Source organism: Plecotus auritus, assembly GCF_963455305.1.
Source record: "Plecotus auritus genome assembly, chromosome: 2".
NCBI lineage: Eukaryota > Metazoa > Chordata > Mammalia > Chiroptera > Vespertilionidae > Plecotus > Plecotus auritus.
In genome coordinates this window covers 217,100,958-217,124,217 of record NC_137771.1, presented here as the reverse complement: position 1 = coordinate 217,124,217, position 23,260 = coordinate 217,100,958, and the positions used below count along the sequence as shown (strand labels likewise).

Here is a 23,260-nt window from a genome sequence, read left to right as displayed (position 1 = left end):
TGGCACTGGGGTAAGGGCACCCCCCGCCCCACGCCAGTCTCTGTGCATCTCCCTGACATGGTAAATGCTACCTTCCCAGGCCAGGAAGGCAGCTGGAGTGAACTACCTGATCCGTCATCATGAATCAACCTGCTCTGTTCCGAGTCACTGTGTGCTCAGCTCCCCGGTCGTCTATTGTCTTCCCATCTCCGGTCCCAGCCCTTTCCCTCTCCTCTCTGGGCATGGACCCCCATCTTTCCTTCCGCTCTCTCCTCTCTCCACTTAACAAGCAATGATATCAGCCCTCTATTCTACATCATTTTAAGTTCCAATTATTTCTTTCCCCTCCAAATGCCCAACAGTTATTGGGCCAAGGCTTGCAAGGCCCTCACCAGAGTTCCAGATTTCATATTCATTGTGTATGAGCTGTTGGTAATTTGGCCGTCGAGTCTGGGATTCCCTAACAGGCGGGTGCCGTCCTTAAACCACGTGTATGTAGGAGCTGGATTCCCTTCTTTGTCTTGACATCGCAGCTCCACCACGGTTCCACTCAGAACAGAATTGGGGACTTCACATGTGGGAACTCCTGGAGCCACTGAGGGACGGGAGTCAAATGGTATTGGTTATTTACAAGCCAAACAAGGATTTTAAGAGCCAGGAGAAGACTTATCAGACATCTGTGAGAGAGACTGGCTACTTGTTCAAAAGACCTATTGCCTTTCTTCACGGGCACATGGCTAGATCACATTTGCCAGCTTCCTAGCTGCCAAATGCATGAGTTCTGTGCCATTTCCAGGCCTGCTCCATAAAAGCCTCCTGCACGACTCCCCATTCATTCACTCCTCCGCCCCCTCCCACTACCACGTGGGTGTCAACACCCATGATGACCTCAGAAAGCTGTTTTGATGATAACAGATCTACATTAGGTTGGGTCTCTAGTAATCTCATCAAGTAGAATTATGTAACTCTGCCACTATAATCTCTGCCCCAACCATTCAGACTTGACCTCCATGAGAAATTTCTATTATGTTAAGCCACTCGCTGAGAGTACTTTTCTGTTATAACAGCAAGCATGATGTTAGCTAATACAACTATTCTTCAGATAAGCAATCTCTACTTTGTCCCTTACCAATTGTTTTAATGTTTTATTACCAACTGTATTCAAAAGAAATCAAACCTGAGTGTATTTTCTCAGGCTCAGTACTCAAACTAATATTCTATTCTGGGCTGGGCTGGTGTGGCTCAGTGGTAGAATGTTGACCTCTGAACCAGGAAGGAGGTCACGGTTCAATTCCCAGTCAGTGCCAGTCGGGGGCGACCAGGAGGCGGCCAATCAATGATTTTCTCATCACTGATGTTTCTCTCTCCCTTCCTCTCTGAAATCAATAAAAATATATAGGGTTTTTTTTTTTTTTTAAACCCTATTATGCCTAGAACTGGCCAAATTAGAGAATCTGGCTGCAGGAATTTGTAAGTAAACCAGACTTTGCTAGATAACTTAAATCCAGGAAAACCCAGAATTCTAAGTAGTGAGCAGAATTTTAAGACAGTCCCCCAAACTCCCCAGCCCTGGTATACATATACTTTCTCTCATTTATTCCATCAAACCTTGATCTAGGTACCACTCCAAAGGGATTTGGGAGATGCGGTTAAGGTCCAAAAGTCACTGTTTCCGACAGGAGCTGACCTAATCAATCACTTTTAAATGTGGTTTTCTCTGGCTCATCGCAAAAGGGAAAAAGAAAGATTCAAAGCATGAGAACAATTAGCCATTCTTCTGTTAGACTGAAGATTTCAGCCTTGTAAAACCCTGGGCAGAGAGCCTGTTGGGTCATGCTGGACTTCTGATCTGCAGAACCGTGAGCTAATTAGTGGGTGGGGTTTTATGCTGCTAAATTTGGGATCCCTTGTTATGTAGCAATAGAAGGCCAATACTCCAGCTAATTCTCCTGTAAGGTTTTCTGAATTTCTTCTATACTAGTACGTCACTAGTATTGTAGAAAGAGCCTGGATTATATAGGAAAAAGAAGTGGTTTTATTTTATTATTTTATTGATTTCAGAGAGGAAGAAAGAGGGAGAGAGAGATGGAAACATCAATGGTGAAGAGAGAATCATTGATTGGCTGCCTCCTGCACACCCCATACTGGGGATCAAGTCTGCAGCCCAGGCATGTGTCCTGACTGGGAATCAAACCATGACCTCCTGGTTCATAGGTCAACGATCAACCACTGAACTACACCGGCTGGGCAAAAAGAGGTGATTTTATTCCTCTTGCTTGGTATTTTATACTAACATCTATGAAGGAGCAAAGATCATGTTCCTCTATCAACAGCAATCATGAGCTGTTAATATCCATCAGTGATTTTTACAGTAATTAACCATAAGGCCTTTGGGGTTAGCTCCAAATCCTGACCCTACCAGCTGTGTGGCCTTGGGAAAACCATTTAACTTCTATTTCCTCGTCTGTGAAACTCAGGTTGTCAGTGACGATGAAATAAAATTACATATTTGAAGGGGCCTGATGCATAGTAGCTGCATAATAAATGCTAATTTCTTTTCTTTACCAAATAATTTCTAATACTTCCCCTGGCCTACCCTTTTGTTTTACTGCTTTTTTATCATCTCATGGGATACTCTCTTACGTGGTAGGAGAAATACTACATATGCTGAAAGCTATTGCAGGAAAATGCTCCTATGTACAGTGTAGGGCCATTAAGATTTACATCCCTCTTGAATGAAGGGAGGTTTTGTGATCACGAATTAGTAATAGTCACAGTTCATCAGCCAATGAGGTGAAGTGAGAAATGGTTGAGACTCTGCAGGGAAGATGGTGCTGGTGGTCTCTGTGACTCTGCTGCCTGGGCCCTGAGTTGCCCCATTGTCCCCAGGGCTGGGTGATGGGGAGGAGGGCAGGGAGCAGTAATCACACAGATACAAGTACATCACCTAATACTTCTAGAGTGACTGTGTTCTCTTCCAGCCTTTGGCCTTCGTTAGTTGGGGTGCTAACTTCACAACGATATTTCCCGGCATCCTTTCTTGTAACGTTTTTGATTCTGATACTGAAATCCATCATCTGAGCTCGATCTTTAAAGTCACCTTTTAAAAAAAGAAGACAATGGTGTTGATAATAATACAAGTCACTGTCTGTATACTACCTTCCTCAAGTAATTTCATTCAGTACCCAAAGCAGTTATTTTTCAATCAATAAACATCACTTAAAAATTGTATATGGGTGCTGCTATTTCAAACTTATTTTCTTTAATCGCCCACCTTAGAGCAATCAATGCATGGCCTGTCTTACTGTATCTGTACTCGAGCCACTGAGTTATTGTGCAACAAATCCCAGACATCCTAGCATTGCTTTCATCCATCAACACTTTAAATGAAAAGCTCATCACATAGTCAATAGGAAGAACAGGGAGTGAAACTTAAGACAAATCCTATCTAATAAAAGAGCAATATGCAAATTGACTATACCTCCGCTACACCCTCAAGCCACACCCACCAGCCATGCCCACCAGCCAATCAGGAGGGAATATGCAAATAAACCCAACCAAGATGGCTGCAGCCACAGAGAGCAGGAGGGAGGCTTGGGTTTCCCTGGCAATGGAGAAAGCCAAGCTTTCCACCTGCCCTTGCCAGCCCAGGACTCCACTCAAGGCTACAACATTTCAATTATAGAAGATACATAAACCCAAACAGAAATGGCTGCTGCCTCGGAGCGAGCAGGAGGCTTGGCTTCACTCCAGGCTACAAAGTTTCAATTGTAGAAGATAAATAAATCCCAGATTCCAGGGCCTCTGCTTAGGTCACCGGGGGGCATGGCCAGCCTGCAAACCACCACAGGCCCCTCGCCCAGGCCGCCCCACACCCCAAGGGAACTCCCACCCCGATCCGGGACACCTTTCAGGGCAAACCAGCTGGCCCCAACCCATGCACCAGGCCTCTATCTTATCTAATAAAAGAGTAATATGCAGATTGACTATCACTCCAACACTAAAGATGGCTGCCCCCATGTGGACAAAGATCCTGCCCTCATGAGGACACAAGATGGCCACCACAAGATGGCCAGCAGGGGAGGGCAGTTGGGAGAAACCAGGCCTGCAAGGGAGGGCAGTTGTGGGCAATCAGGTCAGCAGGGGAGGGCAGTTGGGAGGGACCAGGCCTGCAAGGGAGGGCAGTTGGGGGCGATCAAGCCTGCAGAGGAGGGCAGTTAGGGGTGACTGGGTCTGCAGGGAAGGGCAGTTGGGGGGGACCCAGGCCTGCAGGGGAGAGCAGTTGGGGGGTATCAGGCCTGCAGGGGAGGGCAGTTAGGGGCAAACAGGCTGGCAGGGGAGTGGTTAGGGGGTGATCAGGCTGGCAGGCAGAAGCGGTTAGGGGCAATCAGGAAGGCAAGCAGGAGAGCAGTTGGGAGCCAGCAGTCCTGGATTGTGAGAGGGATGTCCAACTGCCCGTTTAGGCCCGATCCTGGTGGGATCGGGCCTAAACGGGCAGTCAGACATCCCTTGAGGGGTCCCAGATTGGAGAGAGTGCAGGCTGGGCTGAGGGACACCCCGCCTCGTGCACGAATTTCATGCACCGGGCCTCTAGTAAAAAATAAGAAGAGAAAGCACTGGGTAAAGGTAGTTGCATTTACCCTCCTCTAAGTCTTACTCCCTAAGCCAGGGGTCCTCAAACTATGGCCCGCGGGCCACATGCGGCCTGCCAAGGACATTTATCTGGCCCGCTGGGTGCCACTGCCTGTCCTGCTTAGCAGCCGACTCGTCCCGGGCCCGCAGTGCGCATAGGAATTTGTTCATAGTTTTTTTTAAAAAACTATAGTCTGGCCCTCCAACGGTCTGAGGGACAGTGAACTGGCCCCCTGTTTAAAAAGTTTGAGGACCCCTGCCCTAAGCGTTGCAGTGATGGAGATACTGAAATACGATGAAGTTATTATAACTGAGCTGTGACCCTGCATCCCAACCGGCACCATCTTGTCTTCCTTTCTCTCGAGAGGAAGAACAATTGTATTTTACACCCTGGAGGTCTGAGCTGAGCAATGAAGGGTCCAGGGCCTCAGGGGAGTTTGCCTACTTCTGTGCTGTGTTCTCTGTTTCGGGGCTGTGTTCTAGGTCTCCGTCACTCACCGTTGGTTTCATCTCCCACCTACAAACACATATTTTCAGTAGCCAGCTATGTCCTGTTCTCATTCATAAACCAAAGGATAGCAGCTGTGCTTGGTGTTTGTTGTCTTGTTCTCGCCTTGAGTCCACAGCGTCTTACCTCTGAGATCCTGGCCATAGTAGACAAAGGAGACGCTCTGCCCCAGTTTCTTCCACTCTAATCTGGAGGCCGGGGTCTTCCTTGGGAATTTGCAGGTTAAAATAACCTCTAGAAACAACAACAAAAGTACTTATTTGCTAAATTGTCCCTCTGGAATTATACTTCACTTAATTAAGCAATGAGTTTTTAACATCCTTAAGTTATTCCTTTGTATTTCTGTTCATTCATTTCTTCCATCCATCCATCCATCCATCCATAAATTACCTCAACATGTACCATATGGCTTAACCCAAAGGTAAACTGAAAGCATTATAGCTCTTCTGCATAATAATTGTGTGATACTTTGTTACTTTCCCTAGTTCTTGGACATCAGTTACTATCTGTAAAATAAGATAATATCTCAAATTCTTGTGAGTCTTCAAATACAATAATATATGCACAGCAAGTACTTGAAAATGTCAGCAATGATTAATTACCTTATTCTTTCCAGCCTCAGACTTTGAGGATTTTATAGCATGGAAAAAGAGGCAAATCCGATAATGCCATGTCAGCCCAATGTGCTGAGCGCCAGGGTGGAGGTAAGCAGAGCGTGCTTCATAAGCAGTGCCTAGGAGAGGCACTAAGTCCAGGCCAGGCCATGCTGTGCACACCCACAAAGGTCCCCTCAACAGGCCACATTCCCACTAAGATCCCTTCTTCGGTTACCCTCTCTCAGAATATATTAATACAAAACTAATATTGTCTTCTAACAAGTTGTTGAATGCTACCCCTTACCACAATCCAGATAAATGATGGTGAAATTCTTTCATATGTCTGATTTTGATGGTAAACAGATTTAATGCCATTAAAAAAAAAAAACAAAACACCAACTCAGGATATTACATGATAAGGCAGATTAGAGAGTAATACTTATAATACCATCCTGGCTGTATTAAAAATATACACATAGGTATGAACAAAAAGCCTGTATATATATATATATGAAAATATTAACCCAGTGATGATTTCTGTGTGATAGAATTATTATTTTTCTTTTTGTTTTATGTAGTTGCTAAAGTTTTTTTTAGTTCCACATGTATTGATAGAATTATAGAAATAGATTAAGAGGTAATGGAAAATAGAAAGTAGGTAAAAGAAAGGCAAGGGGGAAAAACCCCCAAGGTGGTTTTCGAAGATGCCTAAAAATGTAAAAGCAGGTTTTACATTACAGAGAGACAGCATTTTACAGACATGTTTACAATTATACTGAAAGACAAACGTGTGCTGAGGAACCGGTCTGAGGAAACACAGTTCCATTCTGTTGATTAAGGAGAATGGGTGGGGACTTTCCGGAGTTTTGAGTTTTAGATAGGTTTCCTTCCCGTATTTTGTTGAGTTTCCAACAATTAAACACACGCCCACACTGATTTTTAGCCCATATTCCTAGTTCTTAGGAATACATTTACTTTCAATTGTTTCACATATTTAACTAGACACACGCACACCCCTCCTGGGGAATTCTTCCTAACTTCTGTCCTCGCTGCTCTGTGGGGAACCTTTGCAGAAATCATATTCGAAAACATAACCAAGGGTTTTCCTAAAGGCAGTGGACTCCGCTCCAGCCTCATTATTCGCACTGAGCGGAGAAATGGTCTAAGCAACTTGTCTGAAATACACTGAGTACTTACCGTGCGTCCGATATTGTTCTGGAGCTCTGTCAAGGAGCAACACAGAGATCTCTGTCCTTTCGGATCTTACAATTTGCAAGAGGTCAGAAAAGCACGAAGTAAATTATATAGTGTATTAGGTTAAGTGTTATAGAAATAGAGTAGATCAGAGTACAGGAGGCATGGGAATTCTGGGGGACAGGGGTGCAATTTAAAAAAATAACGTAGTCAGAATTCACCTCATTTTGAAGGTGACACATTTGAACAAACACTTAAAAGATGGAATTAGATCCCGGCTGAGTGGCTCAGTGGTTGAGCATGAACCTATGAACCAGGAGGTCACAGTTCGATCCCTGATCAGGGCACATGCCGGGGTTACGGTCTTGATCCCCAGTAGGGGGCGTGCAAGGGCAGCCGATGGATGTTCCTCACATCAGTGTTTCTCTCCCTTCCTCTCTGAAGCCAATAAAATAGCAATAATAATAAAAGACAGAATCAGAATTCCTTAGGATTCTAACTAGAATGTCCTAGAATTCCAATATGGAATTCGCCATGTGGTTCTTGGGGAGTGCTCTAAGCAAGGGATGAGCCAGGGCCCAGATCCTGAGGTGCCAGCACCTTGACCCCCAGCCCTGTGAGGAAGAGTAAATCTGGGGTCAACATCTGAGTATAAAGAACCAAGTGAACTTAAAAGATAATTACCATGGACTTTCCTTTTTCTTCTCAGCCAAAAGTAAACACTCAAGGCCAGCATAATTCTGCATCTAGCCCTCAGGGTAATTGCGTCATCATATAGTAGTTTAGCACAGGCTTTGAAGTTAAGACCTTTGCCAAATACCAGGTGTGTGATATCCTGCAAATTACCTAACTTGCACAAAAGGTAAAGTTGTTGGAAGGTTTAAATGAGATGATATATTTATGTACTTGGGGGCACATGGTACTTTGCATACAATACATGCACCATAAGTGGTCATTATTACTTTCATACATGAGGAGCTTGTCTTTATTGTAGTGATAAGACTGCCTCAACATGACAGAAATCCATACTTTATTACCATTACAAATTTACCTAAAAAAATCACTTAGATTTGAACTAAAATGTTACCTCTGAGACAGCAAAGAAAATAATATAGAGATAAATCATATTTTCTCAAAATAAGGCATATTGAAACAGAAAAATGCACCAAGTTTTTCCATTAAGTTGCTTATTTCATTTAGATTGAGAAAAGGTAATTCTTTGTTTTTGGTTTTTTAAAGTTTAGTGCCTGTTTGTTTTTATTGCTTTTTTTAGAGAGGAAGGGAGAGGGAGAGACAGAGAAACATTGATGTGAGAGCAAAACATCAATTGGCTAGCTAGATCAATGATTCTCTCTCATCATTAGTGTTTCTATCTCTCTCCCCCTCTCCCTTCCTCTCTGAAATCAATAAAAATATATTTTTTTAAAAATCAATTGGCTGCCTCCTGCATGCCCCCTACTGGGGATTGAGCCCACAGCATGGGCATGTGCCCTGCCCAGGAATGGAAGTGGCAACCTTTTGGTGCTCGGGACAATGCCCAATCAACTGAGCCACACCAGCGAGGGCTAATTTTTTGTTCTGATAAAGCATTAGCACAAATATTTTGCTACACTATGAATTTTAGTTTTTCTAAGATTCTGTACTGCTGACTACCTTCTGATTTTCTTCTCTGTGCTCAAGTTAAAAATCATCAAAATCTGCCCTAGCCAGTTTGGCTCAGTGGATAGAGCGTCAGCCTGTGGACTAAAGGGTCCCAGGTTCGATTCTGGCCAAGGGCACATGCCCGAGTTGCAGGCTCAATTCCCACCCCCCACCCTGCCCCCAGTAGGGGATGTGCAGGAGGCAGCCAATCAATGATTCTCTCTCATCATTGATGTTTCTATCTCTCTATCTCTTTCCCTTCCTTTCTGAAATCAATAAAAAATATATTTTAAAAAATCATCAAAATCTTATATAATGCAAGAAGAGAATTGATACTACTAAAGTAATTGTGAAGAATTCAAATTACTTCTGTGGAGAAAAGCATCCTATTAAATCCTAATTTATAGCTCTCGGGGTTGGACACTCCACATAATGCTGTTCATATAATTTATAAGCCTGACAGAGCTGCCTTTTTTTTTCAGCCTTATTCTGTTTTTGGCTCCACTATGGGAAGTGATACAGAACAGCAGTACTGGAAAGAAGAAATTAATTCATGATTTATTGACATCAGAGTGATAGAGACAAAAAGCCAAATGAATTGGATGGACCACACATATACATAAATCATAAAATATTTTAGACTGCAAATAAAATCAAGTTACTGTATGCAATATCCTAAAACTAAAAAGTGGTAGAAGATAGAAATTTATTTTTGCTTTCTGGAGAGCCAAGTTGGAATGATTGGGCCACATATAAAATGGAAACAAAATGTAATTCTTAATTAAAAGGAGTAGAGGTGAAACAAAAAGATAGAAAATATTTACTGGGGACTAAGACTAACATTTGATTGCAATAAATTATAGAAGAATTTTCTACAGTAAACATAAAACACCCATTACAAAGTAATGTAGCCCTGGCTGGTGTGGCCCAGTTGGTTGAGCATCATTCCATGCACTGAGAGGTTACCAGTTCGATTCCCAGTCAGGGCACATGCTTGGATTGTGGGCTTGCTGCCCAGCAGGCAGGATGCAGGAGGCAGCCGATTGATGTTTCTCTCTCACATCAATATTTCTCTCTCTCTCTCTCTCTCTCCCTTCCTCTCTATCTAAAATCAATAAAAACATATTTTTTAAAAAAGTAATGTAAATGGTACAGAGTTTTAGTATGGAGCGATGTTTTGAAACTAGATGGAGGTGATGATTGCACAACATTGTGAACGTACAAATGCCACTAAATTGTTTACTTTAACACGGTGGATCTTATGTGACTTTCGCCTGAATAAGTTTTTTATTTACTATCATTATTATTATTATTATTTTGTTAATCCTCACCTGAGGATATTTTTTCTATTGATGTTTAGAGAGACTGGGAGGGAGGGAGAGAGAAAGAGAGAAACATAGATGTGAGAGAGACATATAGATTGGTTGCCTCCTGCATGCGCCCAAACCAGGCCAGGGGAATCGAACCTGTGATCCCTCAGGGTGAGGGCTGATGCTCTAACCACTGAGCAACCAGCTAGAGCTCAGTATGTTTTTTAAAAAGGAACGTAAGACTAAAGAATATAACTGGCATTCTAACTCAGATATCATGGCATAGGGCCAAGGGGGCAGGGATGGATGTGTACCCATGGTATCCCGTTGCACTCAGCAGTAAGAAGCTTCAGGAAAGTAAAAAGTAGGAGAAACTAACTTCACTTCCTTGTCCCTCATGAGCAGCCCGACCCATCTTCCTCTCAATGTGCTCACTCTTTGGCCTCTACGTACGTTCCATAGTTCCAAATTACTTCCAGTCTTTAATTTCCTCTTCCCACCTCTGCCCATTTAAAACTAAGCCATGGTAAGAGTATTTTATTAGCTTACTCATGTAAAATACTAGAACTTTCTAAATACTTAATTTGTTATTAAGTGATGTTATTTTTGAATGATAGGCTGACTCTTATTATAGCATATTTTTACTAAATAATCACATATAACACAATGTGCCAAGTACTATTGTAAGTACTGGTTAAATACTAATTCATTTAATTCCTCCACACACTAGTCCTCACCTATAATCTTTGCTCTTCCTTTAACCTATCTCTCTCCACCTCCGGGAACCTAAGACATGCCTGAAAAAAAGGGATCAGACATCAGGAGTTGTTTCTTAAATGCTTACCATCTCTGCCTCAACAAGTATGTCATTTAAGAAACAGACATTCTTCTATTTTCCTAGGATTATTGTGTTCCAGGTAAAAGAGACTTCAGAAAAGTAGTGGATAGTCAATATTTGAGGTAAACTTACAAAAGCCTTATAAATTGTTGGCTGTTAGAACCATTAACATTTTTTAGTTGTGGCAAAATACACATAATTTAAATTTAACATCTCGATTTTCTAAAATATATTTTTATTAATTTCAGAGAAGAAGGGAAAGGGAGAGAGAGATAGAAACATCAATAATGAGAATCATTGATCTGCTGCCTCCAGCATGCCCCCCACTGGGGATCCAGCCTGCAACCTGGGCATGTGCCCTTGGCCAGAATTGAACCCGGGACCCTTTGGTCCACAGGCCAACGCTCTATCCATTGAGCCAAAACAGCTAGGGCAACATCTTGATTTTTAACTGTACAGTTCAATCATGGTAAGTATATTCACATTGTTGAGCAACCAATCTCCAGAACTTTTTCATCTTGCAAAACTGAAACTTAAATATTTTGAAGAAGCTAAAATAAACAGCAAAATGGCACCTCAAAATAGGCTATATTCATGCCATTTTAAATACATCAAATAGCATGAGTTTTGCGGTGTTCATTTCCATTTACCACATCTACCTGACTGGAAACTTTCAAGATCTCCATCTCCCCAGTTTCACAAATTAGATTTGCTTTGTTCCAGCTAATTTACGTGATAAGAGACCTTCCTTGTACATCAGGTCTTTCATTGCATATCCAACATTTCCATTTCTTATACTCTCAGTATTGAGGAGGTGGAGAAAGAGTTCCCAAGGCAGAAATGGCATTTTAGGCAGAAGAATTAGTGTGAGGTGAGGCAGAGGGTCTGGACAAACAGAAAGATTATTTCACATGTGCCATACCCTTGGGTCATTTAAACAAAAGAGTCTGTGAAAAGCAGTAACGTACTCTACCTTGATACTCTATTGCTGTGATTACTTGATGGTCTTTTGGGTCAGACAATCCAAAGGTTTTAGGACCTGGAAGATTGAAACAGAGAGGGTAATTAAAATAGTACAAGAGGTCTTTTTAAAATGTTTGAGTAAGATGCAAGGGATGCAATAATAAAGAAAACAGGCCTCAAGTTTGGTGACAGTTTCATATAATTCGTAGCACATTATGTTTTTTTTTATTTTATACTTTAAAAAAATATATTTTTATTGATTTTAGAGAGGAAGGGAGAGGGAGAGAGAGATGGAAACATCAATGATGAGAGAGAATCATTGACTGGCTGCCTCCTGCATGCCCCTACTGGGGATCGAGCCCGCAACCCAGGCATGTGCCCTTACCGGAATCGAACCTGGGACCTTTCAGTCCACAGGCCGACGCTCTATCCACTGAGCCACACCGGCTAGGGCACATTATGTTTTAAAGTATCAAAATAAGAAAAACCAAGCCAAACCATTATATGCCTCTTCCGTGTTCTGTATGGTGGTTTTACCCTTTAAGCATTTCCCAAAGCAGAACCCATAAATCTATTAGGGTCCCCTAATAGACAACACCCTTCCACAAGCCTGGTTGTTAAACAAGAGTGTATGTCCTTAATTCAGCTAATACATAATCTAGTATCAGAGTGTATTGTCGCCCAAATAAAACCTACTAATTTTTAGCACCTCATTCAAGGATACAAACTGCTTTGGGAACTTATCCCTGACCGTACCTTCCTCATATGAAAATGGGTCATTATGGTGATTGTGGTGGCTAACGTGATCTGAGAGTTATACAGTGATGATGATGATGGTGATATCATCATGCCCATAACCTTATATAAAATTTCACTTTAAAAGTGTTCATACATACTTTACTTTTATTCTATAACATTCAATATTCAGAGTGACCTGCTGTACTAGACATCACTTTCTTTTAAAGTTTTTAAAATTTATTTTTTAATTACAGTCGACATACAATATTCTATTAGCATCAGGTATACAACATAGTTATTGACTTATGTATATCTTATGACTAGATATACTAAGACTGGAACAACCAAGTAGCAGAACCAGGAATTAAAACTTTCTAATTCAATCTTTGATATGTATAATTTTGTATTATGGATGTCATTCTACCGTCAGTTTACTGACCATATTTAAAAATAATTTAAATCACTTTCTATAAGTGATTTATAGGAAGTGTATATATATACTTATAGGAAGTGATTTAAATTATTTTTATATATGTAGAATAGTGTCTAGCATATAGCAAGGCACAATAAATGGTTGTTGAATACATAAATAATACCCGTCCACATTGTATACTATTGAGAAGAATCCAGTAAATGGGGTCAGATCAAACCAACACTAATGAAGGGTTCCTGAAGGCAAGCAATTCACTGGGGAAGGTGTCATAAGTATGCAATACCTAATTACTTCGAAGTCAGAATACAAAGCATGCTTGCTGGTTAGCTTAAGTAAACAATTTAGGTAAAATGATCCAACTGCTGCTATTCATTATTCACCCCCAAATCATATATGAAATAACCTAAGACCAAATTAAACTGATCATAAAAACCTAAAGGTTATTTCTTGAATATGTTTCTACAATTTACTAGAAGTGCTGTTTCGCTGTTCATGCTTTCATCTGCCTCTGTCTTTGTAAGATCTACAACCCTGTTTTCACCAAGGCAAAAATGATCTCACTGTTGCCATATCCAATGGACAATTTTCAGTGTTTATCTTACTTAATCTCTCTCTGACATCCGACTTCGTTGACTTCCCTGGATTGTGTGACAAGACTAATCTTCATTCTGTATCCCTTGTGGGTTCTTCCCATCCATCCACCATCCATCCATCTACCCACCATCCATCCATCCACCATCCATCCATCCACAAATGGCTTTCCTGACTCAACTAACTCCTTTCTATATAATTTTTTATACTCTCGGTCATTCAACAACCATTTATTTGCTAAAAAGTCCTAAATCTGTATATCCAGCTCTAATTTGTCTCCTGAGATTAAATCCATAAACTGCTCTTTCTATAGGATATCTATATCTCCATTTCCTACAAGAACCACAAACTCAGAGGCAAAAATAAACTCAGATGTTTACCCCTAAATGTTGTTTTCTTTCGACAAATCCTATCACAGTGAAAGACACCACAATCCACATGGTCACTCATGCCAGAAATTTAGGTGTTGCCCATGATGTAACATCATTCCATCTATTTACTCATCAGTTTCTATCTATAGACTGAGAATCGTGTGCTGTACAAGACAATGTTTTAGAATATTTGCCTTCCCCCACCTTATGCAGCCAAGTGTTCTTTGCCTCAGGAGGGGATGTACAAAGCCAAAACCAGAGAGAAAAAAGCAGGGTATTTCCAGCCTTTCCACACCTGGAAACCTTGACTATGGGGGAAACGGAAACGAATCATAGCTGATGCAGAAAAATCATACCTTCTCCACAGCCTTATGGTAGAGAGGAAGAAGTGGATTGGAGAACAGGATCTTAATGGGCTCTTAAGAAAGAACAATAGACCTGGCTGGTGTTGCTCAGTTGGTTGGAAAGTCCCATACATTGAAAGGTCTCAGGTTTGATTCCTGATCAGGGCACATACCTAGGTTTCGGGTTCAATCCTGGGCAACCCATCTCAAAAGAAATGAAAGGAAGGAAGGAAGGAAGGAAGGAAGGAAGGAAGGAAGGAAGGAAGGAAGGAAGGAAGGAAGGAAGGGAGGGAGGAGAGAAAGAAAGAAAGAAAGAAAGAAAGAAAGAAAGAAAGAAAGAAAGAAAGAAAGAAAGAAAGAAAGAAAGAAGGAAAGAGAAGAAAGAAAGAGAAGAAAGAACAATAGATGACATTTATTAAGCACTTAGATGTTAGGCGACATTCCTAGCACCTTACAAATATTAACTTATTTGACTCTTACAACAATTCTCTATGGTAGGGTACTATTTAAAAAAATTTTTTTATTGATTTCAGGGAGGAAGGAAGAGGTAGAGAGAGACAGAAACATCAATGAGAGAATCATTGATCAACTGCCTCCTGCATACTCCACACTGAGGATCAAGCCTGCAACCCTGGCATGTGTCCTAACAGGGACTCGAACCATGACTTCCTGGTTCATAGGCAGGGGTCTAAGCAATCTTTTTAAATATCCTTTCTCCCCTTCCCATATATTTCTGTCCCAAACCAGAATATGTACCGTGTTCCTCTAACTCTTTCCCCACCCCCCCACCCCCCACCCCGGAGCCCCTGTGTCTTTCTTTTCCAGCTTCTCCTCTCCTTCCCCAATTTCGTTGTGTAGACCATAGTCTACAGGCGGGGTCCGGATCTTCAGAGAGCAGAGGAAGGGAAGGACTAAGCTGGCCAAGCCAGATCCCCCCCTAAGTGAGCTGGGGAAGCCAGGGTCTTGTGTGTTCTTGTTGCATATAACCTACATCTAAATAATATGATTTTTTTTTTTGCCAGTGATTCTGATTCCAACCATTATTCTGTGAAACTTTCCAAGCACAGTTTGAAAAAGTCTCTTTTCTCCTTTAGCAACATGTAAATTAGTGCCCTCAGAGAAATTCCAATGAGGACTGGTGTTTGTCATTTTTAAAGGATTTTAGTACTTTTTAGACAAAACAATGAAGACTCATATTCCCTTGAAACAAGCTGAAGGAAAAGTCTGGGGAAAAAAATAGGAAAAGATCTTTGTTTCCTCCGCATCATCATATCTTTGAACTTTTCAAACACCGCAGGGGCCACTGAGCGTGTTTATTTTCTTGAGGAGGCTTGGGCCAGCTTTCATTAGAGGCAAACATTTGTCCAGTCTGAGGTTGGAAGGTTAGGACTGGGTTAAATCATTTCCCTCCTTTTCAATTTTTCCACTTGCTTAACATTCCTTTGAGAAAAGTTTCTTAAATTTTCGAAAATCACTTCAAAAGTTCTGTGGAAAAGAACAGCTGTTAACTTCAGATTTGAAGTCCCTCATAATTTTTATATGTATATATTTGAACAGAAAAAAATAATGTGTCCCAGACACTAAAAAAGCGAGGATTGGTTGAATTGGCAAAACTATAAAGGTAAAAACAAAACAATAATTAAAATGAGGATTAGTTTTAATGAATTAATAAACAGGTAGTTGAATATTAATTTATGTGATTTTTAAGCATCTCCTCCTAGCTACCTTCCTTCTTCTAATTCTATTTACTTCAAGGTTTGCTTTTAATTAAGTAAAAAGAATTAAAATGTGTAGTTACTTTTGTTGAACTTATTAAAGACAAAGTTCTAAATCTTTATAAAAAATTTATGCATTATAAGATTTATATCCTGTTTCAGCCTTCCTACTCTTGGCATTCAGTTTTAATTTTTTAAAACTTGCACTCAATAACTCCTCTTATGAAAACAAAATGTTGGATTTTGTATAAACATTTCACTAACAGATGTTAGGGATAGTCCCTGTTGGCTGCTTTCTTGAAGTGATTTTTATTTTCCCTTCAATTTTCCAGAACAAGTTAAATAGGAAAACAAATAAAATTGTCTGCTGATTGAGGTCGGCGATTGTTTTAAAGTTAGGTTAGCTACAAAACATCTTTAATAGTTATGGATGTGTGCCAAAATCTCAGGCAGAAATTCATAAGATGAGGCTAAGAGATGATTACTCCCATAGCTGCTAACAACTCCCAGCCAAGTCAAAAAATCCCTGGCGTTTCTTCCCCTCCCCAACGGTAAGGATAAAAGTTCTTATATTGTTTATCACTTACCTAAAATAATCTGGTTTGACTAAAAATAAATACTCATTTACAGTATCACAACTTTAAAATTTACTATAAAAGCATTCATTTAAATGCTTTTAACTAAAAACATACTTAGCAAAAATTGATATGTTACAGAGATTACCATGCACACAAGCAAGGTATAAAAACTGGACATAAATTATTTCATAAATTATCAAAAGTAAAAATTAATAGCCTTGCCGAAACCGGTTTGGCTCAGTGGATAGAGCGTCGGCCTGCGGACTGAAGGGTCCCAGGTTCAATTCCAGTCAAGGGCATGTACCTTGGTTGCAGGCACATCCCCAGTGGGAGATGTGCAGGAGGCAGCTGATCGATGTTTCTCTCTCATCGATGTTTCTAACTCTCTATCCCTCTCCCTTCCTCTCTGTAAAATATCAATAAAATATATTTTAAAAAAAATTAATAGCCTTGTGGTTTTGATAATGATACGGAATTTTTGGACTGGAACCCAGATTCTTTGTCTGCTGGAGTTGAAGAATGAATCCACGAACAGAAGGTAGTATAGCAAAGGTGGAGACTTATTGAAGAACAAGTACAGACTCCCACGTGGGGAGGGGGAAAGGGTCCCACTGACTTCCTGTTTCCATGGTTTATAAAGACAGCAGTTTCTGTGCGCTGATATGCCCTCTGACTGGTCAATATTCCCTGTCGAATTGGTTACTATAGTGACTTTTGAGGCCCTCCTCCCTTATTGTCCTCCTATTCCTTTTGGGCTCTTTTTCTTCTTTTTTATTTTGTAAATATAGACCTTTTTTGGCTACTTCCAGTTCCCTTGTCTTATGGAAATGTACTTGTTGCTGCTCCCTTGTCTTAGGGAAATGTAACTGCACCTGGCTTCCTTGTATTATGGAAATGTACTTTCTCCCAATCTGTAGCCCTGTTTTTTCCATGGACCCCAATTCTAAAAATTGCCTAAACCTGTCTATCTATATACATAATAGAGAAATATACTAATTAACCAGGACGCCATAACGGGTCGACCAGATAGGAGGAGGTTGCGCGCGCAGTGTCGAGGGCGGGGTGGCAGGGGCCTTTGCACACCTGTGCTGGGGGAGGGCCTGATCAACAGCGGCCGAGGCTGCTTCAAGAGCCAGAGACAGAGGCAGGGCCAGACCGGCGGGGCCCGGGGAGCAAGGCAGGGCCAGACCGGCGACTCGAGGGGGGGCGGTGCTGCACCATTTCGAATCGGGTACTGGGCTCCTAGCATTCCCCTAAAATTCCTGTTTCAGTAATCAAATCACTGATATGCAACTACATTAACAACTATAAGAAAGATGCACAGGGCTAGCAGTAACAAAATAATACCACCCAGTATTCATTACGAATAATATTTATATGTTAAAATTTGTAAATTTAGGAGTTAGATAATATACTCATCTATCACATCATTTAAGTATAATAGGTCTAAAGAGTGGGGTGGGGATGGAGGAGAGGGAGACAGACATACAGACATGTCCTCTTCTAACCTCTCAAACTGGACATTCTGGCCTTTCCTCTTTTTTTTTTTTAAATGGGTGTTTATTATTTATTTATTTATTTATTTATTTATTTTTAAAGTATTACATATGTCTCCTTTTCCCCCCATTGGCCTCTCCCCAGCCACTCCCACCCCCCAGCACATGCCCTTGCCCCGCTAGTGCCTGTGTCCATTAGTTATGCTTATATGCATGCATACAAGTCCTTTGGTTGATCTCTTAACTTCCCACCCCCACACACACACACACCGCCCCCCCCCCGACCTTCCCTCTGAGGTTTGATGGTCTGTTCAATGCTTCTCTGTCTCTGGATCTATTTTTGTTCATCAGTTTATGTTGTTGATTATATTCCACAAATGAGTGAGATCATATGTTATTTATCTTTCTCCAACTGGCTTATTTTGCTTAGCATAATGTTCTCCATGGCCATCCATGGCCCTTCCTCTTAATGAGACATTGATACCCTATTTTCAGAGAAAGTGAAGCCACATCAAAGTGTAAGAAAAACTAAAAGATGTGCTTAACTTTTAGAGCTGATGTCCTGGTGAGTTAATGATGTCCTGGTGAGTTAATGATGGCCTAAAGAATTTAAGGGTGATTTGACTATGAATAAATTTTCCCTTTAAGAACTTAACATCTAAGTAAAATGTGACTCCACTGTGTTAATAGCCTCATTTGACAGATGTGAGGACTAAGAGAGAGGTTAAGTAGCTCTTGCTCAAGGTTACAATGCTATAAATAGGGAAGCCAAGATATGCATCTATATCTAGCTCTACTGGCTCCGCAGGGCACCACCTCCCCCTGCCCAGCCATTCTCAAATTAGTGGCTTTGTGAGAAAGGACTAGGACCAAACACAATACTGCCAGATACTCTGCAGATGGCTTCACGTCCCTTTTCAAGCCTTAGGGCTGCAACGATGTCATTCAGAGAGTATATGACCAATTGCCATTTTTAGCAGAGAAAATGTTCGTGGGAGAATGTTTGTGGTGAGTGAAGTAATTTGAATTAAACTCGTATGTTTATTACATGCCACACAAAAGTTTTTTTGTTTGTTTTGTTTTTTTTTAAATATATTTTATAGATTTTTTACAGAGAGGAAGGGAGAGGGATAGAGAGTTAGAAACATCGATGAGAGAGAGACATCGATCAGCTGCCTCCTGCACACCCCCTACTGGAGATGTGTCCACAACCAAGGTACATGCCCTTGACGGGAATCGAACCTGGGACCCTTCAGTCCGCAGGCCAATGCTCTATCCACTGAGCCAAACCAGTTAGGGTGCTTGATGACATTTTAATTTAAGATCATTCACTGCCCTTGGTTCTGAAACTTTAGTTACTAACTCAATATAGTTTTTCAAGACTTAAAGTCCAGAACCACCAGTATTTGATAGTTATAATTCTCAGCAGAAATGAACATATTTATATACTTGTCACATACTAGTAAATACTGTTTCAGAGCAGGCACTATAAATCATTTCTCCAGAGGTTTTGTTTTTGTGTGTGTGTGTGTGTGTGTGTGTGTTTGTGTGTGTGTGTGTGTTTAACCCTCAATCAAGGATATATTTCCACTGATTTTTAGAAAGAGTGGAAGAGTCAGGGAAAGACAGAGAGAAACATAGATGTGAGAACAACACATCGATTGGTCGGTTGCCTCCTGCACGCTCCCCAACCAGGGCCCGGGCTGGGGAAGAACCTGCAACGGAGGTAGAGGTACGTGCCCTTGACTGGAATTGAACCTGGGATCCTTTGATACACAGGCCAACGCTCTATCCACTGAAAGAAACCAGCTAGGGCTCTCCAGAGTTTTGATCAGCGCTGGGCAAAGTGTTAAAACTGAGTTTCTGAATTCTGGGTTCTGAACTCTGGTTCTGAATCACCAGCGTGTGGGAATCTGGGAATCCCTGCACAAACTGTCTCTGACAGCTGATACACAGACTGCTCAGTGGCTGTCTAGCTCAAGGGAGAGTGAAATGGTTATTCCGCAGTCAGTTCATATTTATAAATCCACTAACGCAACAAATGTGAGAAGACAGCATTCTACCATCTACTACGCTCTCTGCACCTCCCACAGGACACAGACGTTTGTTTTAAACTTTCTTTATACCTTTATGTCCAGCCTTACTAAGTGAATTTTGGGAATTACAACAATTTAATGTATCAAAAGTTTTTACTTTTTGAAAACATGAACATGCAGTTATGAATAAAAATTGTGTATTATAGAGATTAGTATAAAAAGTATCAAGAAGATTCCCTAACATCACCAATTTGTTAAATTTATTACCTGCAAATGAAGTTATCTTTGTATTTATTTTTTAAAAAATGTTTTTAAATTGATTGTAGAGAGAGGATGGAAGAAGGGGGGAGAGAGAGAGAGAGGAAGAGAGAGAGAGAAAGAGAAACATCAATGTGTTGTTCCACTTATTTATGCATTCATTGATTGATTCTTGTATGTGCCCTGATGAGGGATCAAACCCCCATGGAAACTGGAGGAAGAGCAGCAGGAGCACGGGTAAGAAATAAGCTTTCAACAGGAGACGCTTCTTCCTTGGATTCAGGAGGGAAATAGCTAAGAACCAAGATCAATGTGGACAAGTCTGCAATTCAGTCTCACTCGGACATGAGTGAGCTTCTTAGAGTACAATCTGATCATATTTAGCTTCCTTCAAACGCTTCCCCTAGCATTCAGGATGAAATCCCAATTCCTTCCAATGGCCTTTCAGAACTGGCTCCTGTCTTTCTGGCTTCCCCCTCAGTTACTGCCCCCACCCCCCACAAAGCCTATGCTCAAGTCACCCATGATGTACGGGGCACCCACTGTACTTTGCATTCCACAGTCCTTTATTTTTATTTTATTAATTTTTTTTATATTTTTATTGGTTTCACAGAGGAAGAGAGAGAGAGATAGAAACATCAGTGATGAGAATCATTGATCGGCTGCCTCCTGCACACCTCCCTACTGCGGATCAAGCCCACAACCCAGGCATGTGCCCTTGACCAGAATCAAACCCCCAATCTTGGCATATCAGGACAAAGCTCTAACCAACTGAGCTACCAGGCCAGGGTGATCTTTGCATTTCTTCAATGAAGGTAGAGCACTGCTAATGTTTTCAATTTTTTTCTGAATTAAAAGTGTTATAGATATAATGAATAGACACATAAAGGCAGGCAGGCTGACCAGGAATTTAATGAGGCTTAAGCTTTGGGGTTCTCATTTGCACCTCCCAAGGCCCTGTGGTGAGGTGGGGAGGGCCTAGCAATGTAAGCACATTTTGTAAAATTTGAAAGAATGAAATTTTAAAAAAAATTTCTTAGAGAGAGCTCCAATAATCCATCTCTGCACACCGTGATGGACTTCTCCTTATTAATGAGTTCATTTCGCTTTCTAGATTTGACCACCCACAATAAAGGAAGCAGTCTGCAGAGTCCATTATCTGATAGTTCGACCTTAAAAATTCTAAGGATTTTATAGACCAACAACTTAGCGCTCACCTGCTCACATCCACTACCTCTCTCTCAAACTTCAATTCTTAAAATATCAGAGTTGTATACATTTTGTTTTTCTACTCTCTTGTTTAATGAGGATTCATAAAAACTGTAGTTCTTACATTTCATACATGTGATATATTAATTAACTTTTATTAGCAGAAATGCTTCCAGAAGAGATGTGGAAACGAAGGGAAATCCTCCAGCTTATTGTTGCTTCATGTTTCCTTTGATTAGTCTTCAGGAAGCCAAAGGAACAAGAAGCATTTATTTTGAAGTACAGACCATAGAAACAATGGCTTGGCATTGCTCACCAGTTGTATTTTACAACTGTCAGGGAAGACTGCTCAGAATTAGTTACCCTGATTTCTTGAGTGCTCTAAATCCAAGGACTATAATCGGCTCCTCTTTAAAATTCTTTATTGTTGAAATTTGTACATATGTCTCCTTTTCTCCCCATTGGCCTCTCCCCAGCCATTCCCACCCCCCAGCACATGCCCCCATCCCACCTCCCCTATTGTCTGTGCCCATTAGTCATGTTCTTATGCATGGATACAAGTGATTACCCCACCCCCCAACCCTCCCCTGCTTTCCCTCTGAGGTTTGATGGTCTTTTTGATGCTTCTGTCTCTGGATCAATTTTTGTTCATCAGTTTGTGTTGTTCATTATATCCCACATATGAGTGAGATCATGCGATATTTTATCTTTCTCCAAATGGCCTATTTCGCTTAGCATAATGCTCTCCAGATCCATCAATGCTGTTGCAAATGGTAAGAGTTCTTTCTTTTTTACAGCAGCATAGTATTCTATTGTGTAGATGTACCACAGTTTTTTAATCCACTCATCTGCTGATGGGCACTTAGGCTATTTCCAAATCTTAGCTATTGTAAATTGTGCTGCTATGAACATAGGGGTCCATATATTCTTTATGATTGGTGTTTCTGGTTTCTTGGGATATATTCCTAAATGTGGGATCACTGGGTCAAATGGGAATTCCATTTTTAATTTTTTGAGGAAACTCCATACTGTTCTCTACAGTGGCTGCACCAGTCTGCCTTCCCACCAGCAGTGCACGAGGGTTCTTTTTTCTCCGCATCCTCGCCAGTGCTTGCTGTTGGTTGATTTGTTGATGATTGCCATTCTTGTTGTTGTGTTGATGGTTTCTTTTGTGGTGCAGAAGCTTTTTATTTTGATGTAGTCCCATGTGTTCATTTTCGTGGCTGACCTGCTGCTCTCCCATAATGCTGGAAGTCCTGGAATAAACGCTCATATATGATTCCACCCTGTCTCTGCTGAATTGGCTCAAGAAGTGACAGGCAATCTGGACCCATTGGTTGTCTGGTTTCAGTACCATGGTGGGTTTTATTCATTCTTAAAATTGTAGAGATGTGAGCATTCTACAGCCTGTGATCAGAGAGATAGTGATGAAGAGAAGTTGAAGATAAGATGAGAGAGGGGATAAACCTCTGAAGCAAAGGACCCACAGAAACTGGAGGAAGAGCAGCAGGAGCGCGGGTAAGAAATTAGCTTTCAACAGGAGAGACGCTTCTTCCTTGGATTCAGGAGGGAAATAGCTAAGAACCAAGATCGATGTGGACAAGTCTGCAATTCAGTCTCACTCAGACATGAGTGAGCTTCTTAGAGTACAATCTGATCATATTTAGCTTCCTTCAAATGCTTCCCCTAGCATTCAGGATGAAATCCCAATTCCTTCCAATGGCCTTTCAGAACTGGCTCCCATCTTTCCAGCTTCCCCCTCAGTTACTGCCCCCACCCCCCACAAAGCCTATGCTCAAGTCACCCATGATGTACCGGGCACCCACTGTA

At 41.2% G+C, this 23,260-nt stretch overlaps 1 protein-coding gene across 3 annotated transcripts in view; it reads right to left on the bottom strand.

Annotated features, from left to right (window-relative positions):
• The window catches only part of JAM2 (junctional adhesion molecule 2), a 56,916-nt gene that overhangs the window by 10,085 nt on the left and 23,571 nt on the right, over nt 1-23,260 (bottom strand). For all 3 annotated transcript variants that reach the window (XR_013960057.1, XM_080658402.1, XM_080658403.1), the window contains exons 2-5: nt 11,672-11,737; nt 5,246-5,353; nt 2,927-3,079; nt 372-574 (exon numbers count right to left, since the gene is read on the bottom strand). Coding sequence is in view for 2 of the 3 variants with exons in the window: in XM_080658402.1 (XP_080514528.1) it covers nt 372-574; nt 2,927-3,079; nt 5,246-5,353; nt 11,672-11,737 (530 nt within the window). In the remaining variant the exon portion in view is untranslated. The remainder of the gene's footprint in view (nt 1-371; nt 575-2,926; nt 3,080-5,245; nt 5,354-11,671; nt 11,738-23,260) is intronic.